Source organism: Amblyomma maculatum, chromosome 2 (assembly GCF_055883805.1).
Source record: "Amblyomma maculatum isolate TAMU_Amacu chromosome 2, ASM5588380v1, whole genome shotgun sequence".
In the NCBI taxonomy this organism is placed as follows: Eukaryota; Metazoa; Arthropoda; class Arachnida; order Ixodida; family Ixodidae; genus Amblyomma; species Amblyomma maculatum.
Genome location: NC_139345.1, coordinates 127,713,624 through 127,728,066, shown reverse-complemented (window position 1 = coordinate 127,728,066; position 14,443 = coordinate 127,713,624). Strand labels below are relative to the sequence as shown.

The window sequence follows — 14,443 nt, the reverse complement described above, 5'->3', positions numbered from 1 at the left end:
GCTTCTGTGCTAAGCTGGGCGTGATAAAGGACAAACGAGCCAAGGAGCTCACTGAAGCCTCAGAGATAAAGAAGAGGTGGCAGGAGTACACAGAAGAACTGTACAAGAAGGACCCGAATGTGCAAACCCAACATAAGACGGTTTTGATTACTGATCTCGAGCCGGGCATCCTGAAGAATGAAGTTGAATTGGCCTTAGCCAGCCTTGCTAAGAACAAAACTAGCGGAATTGATGGCATTCCAGCTGAGTTGCTTCAAAACCTCAACCATGACGCTGTTAACATTCTGCATACATTATGTCAGAAGATTTAGGCAACCCTGCAGTGGCCACAGGATTGGAGGAGGTCAGTTTACATCCCCATTCCAAAGAAAGGCAGTCCCAAAGATTGTTCCAACTACCGCACGATCGCGCTTATTTCGCATGCCAGCAAGGTGATGTTGAAAATCCTCCAAGGAAGGCTGCAGCAGTATGTGGATCGGGAGCTTCCTGACGTGCAAGCTGGGTCTCGCAAGGGCAGAGGAACTAGAGACCAAATTGCCAACCTTCGCTGGATCAGGCAAAGAGCAAGAGTTCCAGAAACCCATCTACTTCTGCTTTATTGATTATGCGAAAGCGTTTGGCTGCGTAGATCACAGCAGGTTGTGGCAAGCTCTCTAAGAGATGGGAGTTCCAATTCACCTCATCTGTCTCCTCAGGAACCTGTATGAAGGACAAGAGGCCACAGTCAGAGCTGGGCATGGTCTTACTGATTGGTTTCCGATTGAGAAAGGAGTGAGGCAAGGCTGCATACTGTCGCCCTGCCTATTTAACCTATATGCAGAGTGCATCATGAGGAAGGCCGGTCTTGACCAGTCTTCAGCTGGAGTGAAGATTGCTGGAAAACGTATCAACAACCTTAGATATGCGGATGATACCACTTTAATGGCAGAAAGTGAAGTGGAACTCAAGAGACTTCTGATGAGCGTACAAGAAGAGAGTGAGAAGTTTGGGCTTAAACTCAACATTAAAAAGACAAATATCATGGCGTCTTGCCCTATCAAGTCTTGGAGCATCAATGGACAAGAAGTGGAAGCTGTGACAGATTTTCTCTTCTTGGGCTCCAAGATTACCTCGGAAGGAGACTGCAGCCGTGAAATTAGGAGACGCCTGCTTCTGGGAAAGAGAGCAATGGTTAACCTTGACCGCCTAGTAAAGAGCAGAGACATTAGTCTGCCAACCAAGATCCGCATAACTCGTACTATGGTCTTTCTAGCTGTGATGTATGGATGCGAGAGTTGGACTGTGAAAAAGGCTGACCGCTGAAGAATTGACGCGTTTGAGTTGTGGTGCTGGCGAAGATTGTTGAGAGTTCCTTGGACTGCCAGAAGATCAAATCACTCGATATTGTCTACCATAAACCCTGACTGCTCATTGGAGGGTCAAATTCTAAAGTTAAAGCTCAGCTACTTTGGTCATCTGATGAGAAGAGAGGAGTCGCTGGAGAAAGATTTGATGTTGGGAAAGGTTGAGGGTCGCCGGAGAAGGGGTAGGCAGCGAACGCGATGGTTAGATGGCATCCTCAAGGCACTGCAGATGAAGTTATGTGATGTTAGGAAGATAGTGAGAGACCGGAAAGCGTGGCGTGACATGGTCCATAGGGTCACGAAGAGTCGGACACGACTGAACGACTGAACTGGAACTGTTGCCTGTATAAATTCATTGCTTGTGTTTTTCGTGTTATGCTTCTTGTTATCCTTGTATATGCAAGGCACGGACTGTTTCTCCTGAAACAGGTCTATGCTTCAGTGTTTAGATCGTCAAAGATACAGAAGCATTACCGAATATGCTTCTCCTTAATGGAAATAACATGGGCGTATGATTTGGATTGCCGCGTTGGGTATTCCGGGGTAATGTACTGGTGCCACTATGAGAAACGAGCGTGCTGTCACAGATTGACGATTTTGCTCACCCCATCCAACGAATGCGTAGATGTGCATTCGAACAAGTTCTACGGAAAAGGTCTTCACGACCAAGATGTAGAGGTAAAGACCCTCGACGAACATCCAGAAAAAGTTAGTGCCCATCAGGTACGTGAGCACGATGTACAGGAAGCACGCCGCCTGCAAACATACACCAAACAAAATTGAGCAAGAAAGGTGAACATTCAATGATATAATTTATTTAACGATGGTTCAACTCGCAACGCACCAAATGCATTCACATAAATGATGAAATCTAGAGACAAAGGAAATGTTAATAGCGCAACAAAAAGACACTCACAAATAGGCACAAATAGACACAGCGGGGAGGCGCTGACTTCAACCTCTTTCTCGGAACACCGCATACAAACTTATTCGATATCTGAATGCTCCCACAAAGTCAGCAACGAAGTCCTCATAGCATTTTAGGCCAACCCTACCAGTCAACATTTAACAGTAGGGCTTTAGTACTATACAGCGACAGAGATGATTCACTAATACATTTTGAACTAAGTCGTTCTGTTGCGCTATTAACCTTTCCTTTATGTGACTATGTACCTACTAGCCCACCAATCAGTTTTAATTGACTACATTTCAGAGACGTTTTTGAGAAGAAGAGTGTAAAAGTTTTTATTTAGTATTTATGAAAATACCATAAGCTTTAACATGAACACAAGGTTAGGCTCCAAAATCTCTCAAACAAAATAACATAAAAGAACATTGGCAATGGCTTAGCTCAGATATGCTAGGTTTTGCGTATAGCGAGGCACGTTTCCCTGGCTGAGCTTACTTTGGTCACTATATGTTACAATGAGATACTGTGGTCAAACTCATCTTTTATTCATTTTGCATGACAGAGACGATGCGGCACGATGATGTGGGAAGTCGCATACCGCGGCCTCAAATTTGTCTATACAATATTTCGATTTTGTAGAATCTCTTTGGTATACATAGTTAGTAGTAGTTCTGCATTGTGTAGTCAGGACGTGAAATAATATTCGCTTATTGAGTAAAAAGAGTTTCAGTCACTGACCAAGTCAATATGAAAAAAGAAGACGTTTCGGAACCCCTACGGGTTCCTTGATCACAATCTTCTTTTTAACGAAACGTCTTCTTTTTTCATATTGACTTGGTCAGTGACTGAAACTCTTTTTACTCAACTACCATGCCTGACCAGACGAACTTTCGTCGAACCCTTGACTACCTAATATTCGCTTATCTATACCGCCGTTTAGCAGCGAGTGTACTCTTCTCTGCATGCATTTAAAACTTTGTGATAAAACCGCATATTTCATTTCCGTATTTTATGCGCAATAGTGAGCATGCGATGCGCGCTTCGGGAGCGACTTCAGGCGAGGTTAGCGAGTGTCAACGATGCGTTCGGCGTGCCTGTGGGATCTCTCTGGTTACCATGGTATCGGCGCATGCGCGCAACTACTCATGCATGGGTCATCACGCGCAGCTGCGCGCAGCTTCAACGGCGAAGTGCACACCACACCTGCGGCTCTTCTCCGGTTGCCATGATAACGGCGCATGAGCACAACAGGTCTCTGCCGGCCACAGCGAAGTGCTCCCAATGGTAGCTCAGTGTAGCTGCAGCTCTCGCTAAAAGACGACAACTGTGCTACCCAGCTTTAGCTTCGTGAATGCCAAATGAAAGTGTTCATTAGCTGAAATATTTATTGGTAAACATTTATTGCAGAACACAGGCAAATGAAAACTGATTTTTCAGACAATTGCAGCGATCTCAACCTAACATACTTTATGTTTCAGGTTAAAACATTTTATTGTCCTCGTAGTACCAATGCGATGTGGAAAACACTCTAGTGGCTTACCGCAAATATGTTGATGGCAAAAGGTAAATTAATTGAGTGAGAAAATCCTACGATCCTTATGTGACCGCTACTCGTGCCTTCTATTCCAGGGCATACACGCAGTGCGTGCATCCGAGACTGCAGCTTTGGTTTTTCTCTTAACCATTCACTAATGCGAATGATGTCGTCCATTATACCGCAGTGCATGAAGAAAAATATTTCCAGGCATGTTGGGTAAAACTATTAGTACCGAAAAGGAAAAACGCCTACCAAAGGTTTGGGTCAAAAATGTAGACGTTTGAACTTCCATTCGGAAGCTTTTTTCACTGAAAAGCACTGAAGCCTTGTTCCCGACCAGACGAGATTTCGCCAAACCTTACACTTCATGCAGGCTAAAAGCTCTCTCAGACTATTCCAAGTCCAAACAATTTTAACTTTGCTGTTTTTTGACGGGTCTAATTTCTGTACTCCTAATGCAGCCGTCTGAGATTGTGGCTGCCGTTATGAGTTTGTTTTTATTCATTTTTTTTTTGTTTAGGCATTGTGCATGTAAGGCTTTACGAAAACAACTTTCCCTTTCCAGAAATTTTGATATAGCTCGCCTTGGACTCTGGGCCAAAGGAAGTGCTTTTATTTAAGAAAAAAAGCGGAAATGCCACTTGCGAACCAGGATAATGTTAATTTAATACAAATAGCGGCTAACAGAATTATCAGGATTTGCACAGGCAATATTGAACTAGCGTTTCGGGTTGTCTGGTGCCGACATAACTTAATCATAAATAACTGACTGGCCGCAATTTGTCAGAGGAAGGAAAAGCTTGACCAAGTAAATAGCGGCGTCGTACACTTGCGTTCTGCTTGCGTACTCAGACTACTAGGAAGTTGTGCACTGCTAAACTGGTCTTATTCTGTTTATTCGATAAACGATAACTTTTGGTCTCATAAGAGGACAGCTCATGAGTTTGCTTTAACTTCAAAAGAAAACATTCCGAACAAATGGTAGTACACAAAGGACATGTAATATCTCCTAAAGCGTTACTGACCCCAGAGGCAGTCAGTAGTCGAATATGCAGCACCATCACATAAATTCAGTTTGTAAAATTATTTGAGCAGATAGGATTTTCTTAGCTACCCACTTCACGTTCGAATGTTTCGCTTACCTTTCTGCAAATGGGTGCCTGGATTGACTGCAGGGTTGCTGTTGTCATCCACACAATTGAGACGAGAAAGTAGGTTACCATCAGGTTGACGTGGATGGTATTTCTGAGGCATCGCAGGTCCCTATTAAAACAAGAACCAGTTAGCTTATTATTCGGTACGCGTACAGAAGGTCGGAGAAAGGGGATAGGGCACACCAAAATTAGGAGGAGGACGTCCACGCCGGCATCATTGTTACGTATAACTGCTACAAAATAAGACGAGTAATCAAAAATAGAGAAGACGGATATAATCCAGATGCTTCATTTCATTTGAAAAACCCTGACTATTCGGCAGTGAAGTAAAGGTGTTCGCTGTGAAATACAAATGCAGCATGAATTTGAAGATATCGAATATCAGGCTTATTACTTTATAAGAGATAGGCGCGCATGCATGGAAAGTCCTTTTCACAACATCAAAGGACATTACTATGTGTGCTATATGAAATAATTACTTTTATGAAGGAAATAAGCGTTGCGAAACAAGCGGAGAGAAAAATAGCCTCAAAAATTCTGTTAAGGCTTATGACCTTCCATTAAGTAAGAAAATAAAAACTGATGAGGTAATGTTCCATAAAAGCGCGAAGAAAAATGTATGAAGAGCACAGGAATTTTAATAAATATATACATGCTCGTCGCAATCCCCAGACTAATTATTCAACAAATCTAAAAAAAAACATTTTTCTGAAGCAATGTCTAGGACCGGAGGCGAGAGAGACGCAGACAGCCATCTAGCGTGCCGTAATTGCTGCAATTATTGTTTTTTTTTTCTTTCTTGCAGTAGGCTCCAAGTACGTTATAACTGTCACCTTTGCGCAATCTTCTGAATGCAATCGACTGTAGTGATTTATGAAAAATATCTCCAGCCTCTTATTGGGAATAATTTATTTTTAACCAGCGGCACGGATTCGGTTCATTCATCTTCTTTGTTGTCAGCGGATTATAATTCATTTTATGCAGCCCTTCACTTTTCGGTTCTCATTCGGTAATAATAGAGGGAAGATGCGTTTCATTAGCCTTATAGTGTTATAATTACAATTAAATATTTGCGCAGTTTTCATTATTTTTTCCTGGACTAGCTAAGCGCTGCAAAAGTGATGATCATATTTATCGGCAATCACGCCGCCTACAAAAGCTAAGATTCAAGCTATCCTTAAGATTCAAGCTATCCTTAATTAACAATTTTTTATTATTGGTTGCGTAATTCTGAAGTTTTTGTTTTCATGGCAGAAAGCAGGGCAACTTTTCATAACGTTTTTGAGCTTTCCACCCAAAATGTATTGTACTATTCGAAGCGGATGCCATTTTAAAACTGAATAATTTCATTACTTCAGACGAGAGCTAAAGATTTGAACTTGCCTGCCTTTATCGATCAGTAAAAGCTCTGACGGGGCAGTCCTGTTTTATGTAGGAGTAGCGGATGGTAAGCAAGATATCCGAATAGAAATCTCCAATAAGAAACGAAAGATAAAGAGAGAGCGCCAAATGATAATAGCCTGTGTGAATATTAAACACTAGTTCGCTCCACACTAGGACACAATCACCAGGAAATTTATGGAATGCGTTTTTTGTAGATGCTCTTGCATTTGATTTCAACTTTTTCCTAAAGAAACGAGATTAATTGAGGGGAGTTCATGCAAAATTCAAGTACGCCTTCCTGATTATCGCAGTTGACCTAAGGGTGAGCAAGCGTTTTGAAAGGCGACGATTTCAAATGCTTCAAATTTCCAGTTCAAGTTTCCTTTCACGTGCGATCATGCTATAGGCTTCACAATTCTGGCGTAAAATCAGTTATTGTAATATTTTTTAACTGCGTCCTGTCGGAAAGACAGCGAATCAAAGTAATACCAGTCATCTTCTGCTCTTTGAACGCATGTACATATTAAGAGGGCAGTATTAGGAAGAATGGGCGATAAGAGCTGACAAATAAAATAAAGAAAGGAATGTTTTGGGCCCTCTGGTAAGCACATGAACACTATATTTAGGACCCAGAAAGGTAACTATTGCTTAAAACGGATATATAATAAAAAAGACGCGATATGGTAGAAAATAGCACAACTGTTCACTATCTACATTGAGGTACAGAAAAGTAGTAAGCGCCTATCTAAGCGAAATAGCTACCTCACGTCCGAAGTACTATAACTAAATGCTTAGACAGTAAGAAAAAGCATTTGGCTAGTGCTCTGGGGGATCCTTAATAGTGGGCCATCTGTACGCCTACGATGGATGAGCGCATACCGTATCATCACGTGATAGTGACAAGGTCATAGGCACAATAAAGGAGTTTTGCGTCTCAAGTGAATAAATTCTTTATTGCTCTGACTTGCGCCAGATGAAGAGTTAACTATTTCGGTGGCCGAAATAACAAGAAGAGTGCTCGACGTGTGTCTAACTATGAATGCCGGTTGCTTTTGCCAGAGGTCAATTTAAATCGGCGCAGAAACGTCTAGCTAAACCAGCCAAAGGATACTGGAAAAGGCTGGAGTATTAGGAGAACAGTTGCGCTTTAATGCGATCATTGCAGACAAATCTCGATGCATCTCACGATACAACAAACGTACAAAGGGATAAAGGCACGTTTCCGGATACCGAGCATGTACAAGCAGAGTTCAAAATCGGTCCATACACCACAATGAAAGTGGCAAGGGCGCATGCTGGCGTTTGTTGAAAAAACAAACAAACAAACAAAGATTTTAATCGTTCGTGGCAGTATGTTGGTAGCTGTAAAATAAACTGAAGATGACTCAGCACGGCTCAAGAAAGCAAACAATATTGGCAATGGTGTGATTTATCCAACCAGAAATATAATCAGCGGGACGAGCAGAAGAAATTTGTGGTCCAAAACAATAAGAGAAGAACGACGTTGGCACAATACGCATTGCGAAGAATACACGATCTACAAGGTGTCCAAGCTAAATTTAGCCATTCGTTGAAAAATGAAACATTTGAGGTAACCCAGAGAAACCATTTGCACGCAGCTGCCAGCCATCTGGCACACCTCAGGGAATTGTTTTATTTTGCAATTAACTGATCAGTTTTTAGGAGAATTTTTCTAATTTACAAACTACTGCGTTTAGACACTAAAAGGATTTGAAAGTTGTAGAGCACCTTCTAAAACCCCCGTTCCATTTATTTTTGATAATGAAAGCTCCTAGTGTATTTCCTTTCCAAGCTCTAAAGAAACTCTGCGAAATACAAAAACAAATATCACGCGATTGTCGCATTCTTACGCCCCAATTGCACTGCTCTCAACTTGGTTTTCAGTGAATGAAATCAGCTGCGGCCTTAGCTTCATGAACCCCAACGTTGTTAGAGACAGTTGAAAACTGCGTGGAGCGAAGTGGGCCAATACGATCGCCGGTACGGCGTGTGTTGTTCGCAAAGCGACAGCAGCGCCCTTCTCCCCTGCTGCGGTATATGAAAGATGCCATTGAGCTAATAAAAAGGCGGAAATTTTAAAATACTACTAACCTTCTTTTTTCAGCAATGCAACAGAAAATAAAATTGCGTTTGTGTTCTTTAAACACGCCTTCTTACGCGTGAAACACCACCGCGTTTGCAGACATATCTCAAGCAGGCAGGTAGCAGACGCCACGATTGTGACGTGTCTCAACATCAGTTAACGTAGCGGTTTCTCATATGCGCACAAAGTGTGTTAAAAACGGAAGCGCAATTTTATTTTCTGTTGCATTACTGAAAAAAGAGGCTTAATAGCATTTTAAAATTTCCGTCTGTGTATTAGCTCAATGGCTTCACCCATCTATTGCAGCTGGGGAGAGGGGCGCTGCGGTCGCTTTGAGATGAACACGCCGGACCGGCGATTGTTTTCCAACTGTCTCTATCTAAGAACGTTGATGATCCCGATGCAGCGGTAGGCGGATATGTCTTCGATGGTTTCTTCGTCCTTCTCAGGCAGTCGACGCACGCTACGGTGCAATTCGCAGCCGGCTCACCACGAAGGCTGCAACCGTCGCCAACATATCAGCCTACTGCTGGGACAGGGCTGTCGAGTCACGGCCGCCGCTAATTTTTTTCACTCAAACGGTGATTGAGAGCACCACAATCGTGGCGCACGAATGCGTTAGTCACGTGATATTTTTGGCATTTCGCAGGCATATTTAGAGCTTCGAGAAATGATACACGCGAGGTTTTTTTGTCGGTAATTAATGGAACGAGGGTTTCAGAAAATGCTGTTCACTTTGTAAATCACGTTTATTGTCTAAAGGTGATACTTGGTAAATTAGAAAACAGATAGCTGAATTACTAATCAGTTTCTTGCAAACTACAAATTGCCGGTGGTGTGCCTGATGGCTGGCAGCTGCACACAAGTGGTTTCTCTGGCCTATCTCAATTGTTTTATTTTTTAACCCTTGGCGAAAGTTAGCATGGACACCCGGTATACTGCAACTGAGTACATTTCCAAAAGCAGAGAACTACATCATAGGGCGAAACATATGAAGACTGGTGATTTTATGAAATTTTAGCAGTGTGGCGACGTAGCGTACACAGGAAATGCTATTTAGATAACCGTTAGGCTTTGCAGCGCTCAAAACGAAACGAAGCCCTGCTGATGAAGCGATCATTACACTTGATAGCGTTTATAGGGATACGATTGTGTGATATGAGTGGATTCCATTCGTTTGCAAAAGTTGGTTCTACTGTGGAAATTTCACTTGCCCATGTTAGAAAATATAAATTGTCACTTCCGGTTATACCATTTACCCTGCTGTTCTCGTTGCTGAAGTGCTGCTCGCACCTCACCTCAAAAACCCGCTTGCTACCCCAACTACAACTTATTATGTTAGGTCTTCTCGCGTCCTTAGCTATGCACTGACCTAAGAGGGTAGGTAGGAAAAGCCTTCTCATCCTCCAAGCGCCGCAAAGAATAGGCAAGCCGATAATGACGCCATTAGCCGCTGTTTTACACGAACGCCATGTTTTGCAGTTTTATATGTGAGTCGAGGATATTTTATAATCTACAAAAAAAAAGAAAAAAGTCGTCCTGCTCAACCATTACCACTAATTGGGATAAGGTTGCTTCTATTTTTGCCCGTTTAACAAAATCCAGACTTTCCGGAGCATCAAATACATTTCCATGAACTTTTAATCGCGCACATAACACTAGTGCTGTCATAACTGCAAAAAAATTTATACTTTAAATTCAGTTCTTGCAGTGCCTGTTCGATAAATATTCACACAGCATTAAGCAAGCAATAATCCTTTTTCACTGAATATCTTTCTGTACTACGTATATCTCTGCAACAAATAACAGAACATTCATCCGGGCGCTGACACTTTGTGGGCTTCCGCAAGCCAAGTTGTTTTTAACTTGACAATGTAAAAGACCCTAGTCGTTAGAAAAGTCGTCATCGGCGGGGCGTTGTTGGCACTCTGAGCGTGAAATCATAAGTATGCATCCTCTGGGCAGTAGCTGACAGGCACCTGTTCGCAGGGTTGTGCGATATCACGAGGCTACGTGACATGACGAATTGGGACGCGACGCCAAAACGGTCAACTCCTTTAAAGTTTAGGGATGAAGAGAGTTTTGAACTTTCTGAAGCTCTTGGATCTTAAATGATCACCCAAGTAGCACACTATGCCTGGCCCACGTGGAGCCCGTATGGGCAAGTTGGGCTTGGGCAACCACAAAACCCATGAGGGCCTCCTTTAGGGATCAAGCGGGCAAGCCCAAATTGGGCTTGCCCATGCTTCTTTTATCTGGGCATCATATAGGCGTGGAAAGGGCTAACTAAGTACACATTCCCACATCTGGCCCTCAAGGGTCCCGCTTGGAGAATTTCAGGGGCGATGCAAAAAAAATTTGGGCTTTGTGTAGGAAAACCCTGGGCTAATCTAATTGGGGCTGCCCACTAAAAAGCCGAATAGGTCCCGCATGGGCCGCGCCGGGCTGAATACGGGCATGCCCGCACATTGTCTACATGGAACCCTTGAGGGGTACTTGAGAGAAGGTCAGACGGAAAAGTAAAATTCATGCAGAAAATGCCTGGGCTGCCCTAAATAGGGTTGCCCACCAAAAACCTATATAATTTCCGCATGGCCGTTAGCGGGGCAGGCAAGCGCTCCTTCCCGCTTTTGTCCACATCGGTCTCTGGTGGGGCAATTTAGGACACATCCAAAGCAAATTTGGGCCTAAAGCAAATAGAAGATGGGCTAGTCCAATTGGTGCTGCCCACGCAAAAGCCGTATAGGTCCCGCATGGTTAGCGGCCGGGATGAAAGGTGAGCACACCCCCACGCTGCCCACACGGGTATTTCTTGGGGTACATGCCGGAAAATGCAACATATATTCGTAGTCAGTGCGGTAAACATAAGATCAGCCCAATTGGGGCTGCCCATGGAAGGCCGCAGTGGGCCCCAAATTGAATGTAGGCGGGCTTACCGCTCTGAAACGTCTCCACCATATCTTTAAGGCACCATTTTATTTATGTAAATTATGTTATACCGGCCACTAATTGTCTTTTATGGAGGTTTTACATAAACGTCCTAAGCATATCCATGCCATGAATAAAGACTATCTATTTTTACTTTAAAACTACATTAATTATGCAGTATCGGCAGAAAATATGCAACAGTAACGGTCCCGCTTTACGAGTATGTACTGAACGACCTCCAAATGTTTCCTGCGCATTACTATTCTACACACACCACCGAAATAAATATTCAGACCAACATGATGGGGGTGATGTGGGACAGCCCACATTATTGTAGTGTTGGGAATAAATTTCTCTCATGTTACTGAGTGTCGCATACAAGCAAAAAATACTGCTTAATCTTTCACACTTGATGATTATTGGAACTTGGGCAGCCCCGAAATTGCCAGATTAAACCCATGAGGGCAGCACCTGGGTTAGCCCGAAACGGAATGGCCTTCGCAAATCCCGCGCTTGTACAATTCAGGTATTGGAGGGGTTAATCGACTTAAAAATTAAAACCTTGATCAATGGGACGGCACTGCCTGCACGAACGTGGGACCCAATAATATTTCTGGTGTGCTGCCCATATTCGACTACCTGGGCTGAATGCTGGCAGCCCTATTTGGGCTTCCCACACGGATACAGATTGGGACCGATCGCGGCAGAATTGGGTAGCCCACGCGGGGCCCCTCTGGGTACATGTTGCAAATCCCGCATGGGCTGCCCCCAAGGGCCCAACGCGGGCCCCCACGTCATAGCCCACTTTATGCTACTTGGGCACTGTCCACTACGACGGCAAATTTATGCGCCTTGAATAAATTTGTGATTACTATCCATAGTGGATGGTATTGCACGAACCGTTGTAGCTTTCGGCTCGATGTTAATGTCTATGCGTAAGATAATGCAGGCAGAAATAGAGCGATTCTCCAGGAGGATGCTACGTCTTTCGCAAGAACAACAACAAAATGCGAACCATTTTCAGCTACCCGTGTTGATTCTTCCTCGGCGGTAATATTGTTGAAAAGAAAAAGATCAACACTGGCGCGAGAGGAGCCCTCGTGCTGGGTAAGCCATTAAAATACCGTACAACCTGTCACCATCTTGTGACGTCTTATGTCTTGTCACCACGTAACATTTTGGTGGATGTGCGGCGTACCTCATCTCCATGCTCGCCTTGGAGCATCGACGCCATCCTTAGGTCGGTATCATCGACCAAGAGCCCCGGGGTATCACTGCGCATGCAGTTTCGCCCCACCCCTTCCTGCATAGATCTGACCAGCCGCAACTATCGCCGCCCAGCCCCCACCTCGGATCGGAAGACGAGGCGCACACACGACCTGACCAGAGACCAAATCAGAGCAAAGACCTGACGAACCCGAAGAACCGAAAGACACGAACACGCAACCCCCGCTCCGCCCAGCCACCCAACGCGACCTCAGTCCCATGGACGCTTTTAAGGTGGATGGCTGAAGAGCTCCAGGGGAGGCGGATCACCAGAGCATCATCGTGGTCATCATCACCTGGGTGCCAAGCGCATAATTCTCTTCTGTCGTGTCTTGAACCTCGTCACCGTCACGTCACCATCTTCTTCAATGAACCGATCGGGACGATCGCTCGGTGGCCCCGGGAAGTGTTGCAAAGAAGATCGGCAGGGGCGCGAGAGGAGCCCTCGCGCTAGGCCAGCCAATAAACCATCGTTCATTCTGGGCAGGACATGGGCATGGGCATGGGCAGGACATGTAGCGCGAAGAGAGGATAACCGATGGTCGCTTAGGGTAACAAACTGGATTCCAAGGGAAGGAAAGCGTAGCAGCGGGTGGCAGAAAGTTAGGTGGGCGGATGAGGTTAAGAAGTTCTCAGGGGTCAAATGAATGCAGCTAGCAAAGAACCGGGTTAATTGAAGAAATATGGGAGAGCCTTTCACCCTGCAGTGGGTATAGTCAGGCTGTGTATTATGAGGATAATAATGTCGCTATGTTGTGCCGTCTCTTGCTTGTCAGTACATAACATTTAGGAATATGTCCCACAATTGAAACTTATTTTCCCAGACTTGAGTAAAATTCTGACCACTCAGTGTTAAACAGCGCATTCGCCCCATACCAAAACTGTTATATTTAATTGCTTCAGTCACGTTAAAATATTTTGCGTATACCACTGTCCCGATAATTTTATAGAAACGGCATTTAAACTTGTCTTTTCTTTTCAAACTCAAACCGTTGCTCATGTCAGTAGTCTGAGCGCTTAGTAACAGCTTGTTTCTTTAACATTTTGCTAGAGGATGCATTTTTGGCTCTTCAGCTTTCATTCTTCAACACATTTAGGCAGTAGGTATATTTGACGATCATTATTCTGCTTTAGACAGGAAGTTTCCAACATAGTCACTAGCCCCGAGTGTCAGCGTAATGGCACCATGTATGGACATTCGTGTCGAACGTTCAGGGAAACTGTCTGATTGTGGTTTGTATTCTGTTCACAGATGCCATTACAGAGGTAAAAACTAAATTTCTGAACCAAAAGTCATACTACAACGTCTGCACCACATCATAAGTTCGTAATAATTTCTCCCTCGGGACATAATTTGCTTTCTTGCGCTAAATATATTGAATGACGAAATTAACATCCTCAATTCTTTGACCTATAACGCATTTAACCATGGCCTTATTTACAAGAGAACGCAATAATGCCGTGTGTTGTTGTATCATGTGCTTATGGCGGAATAAAATGGTTAGAAATAACTTCACCAACTTTGCTAATTCCCTCGTGAAACATTCCTTCCGTTCCGAGGCAGAGTTTGAAGCCCCTTTACAAGCAACACGGGAAAAAACGAGCCATATAAAGTTAGAGCAAGATGGCTGGGAGGAAACTTCCTGCAACCTTCCTAAAGTTTTTCAGTTACAAATTACATTCGAGTGGCAAGATTCATTTTTCAAGTATTATCGTCTAAAACAATCCTAGTTTCTCAGGAGTGCTTTGAATAGCTTTGTGAGTTATGCGGCTATTGATATTCTGGCGGATAATGAACAATAGCCAATAAGATCGGTG

The 14,443-nt window shown here is 43.8% G+C and overlaps 1 protein-coding gene across 1 annotated transcript in view; it reads right to left on the bottom strand.

Moving 5' to 3' along the window:
• The window catches only part of LOC146199792 (diuretic hormone receptor-like), an 84,388-nt gene that overhangs the window by 24,936 nt on the left and 45,009 nt on the right, over nt 1-14,443 (bottom strand). Inside the window, exons 5-6 of the mRNA XM_084595252.1 lie at nt 4,933-5,053; nt 1,949-2,099 (exon numbers count right to left, since the gene is read on the bottom strand). Coding sequence (XP_084451378.1) covers nt 1,949-2,099; nt 4,933-5,053 — 272 coding nt within the window. The remainder of the gene's footprint in view (nt 1-1,948; nt 2,100-4,932; nt 5,054-14,443) is intronic.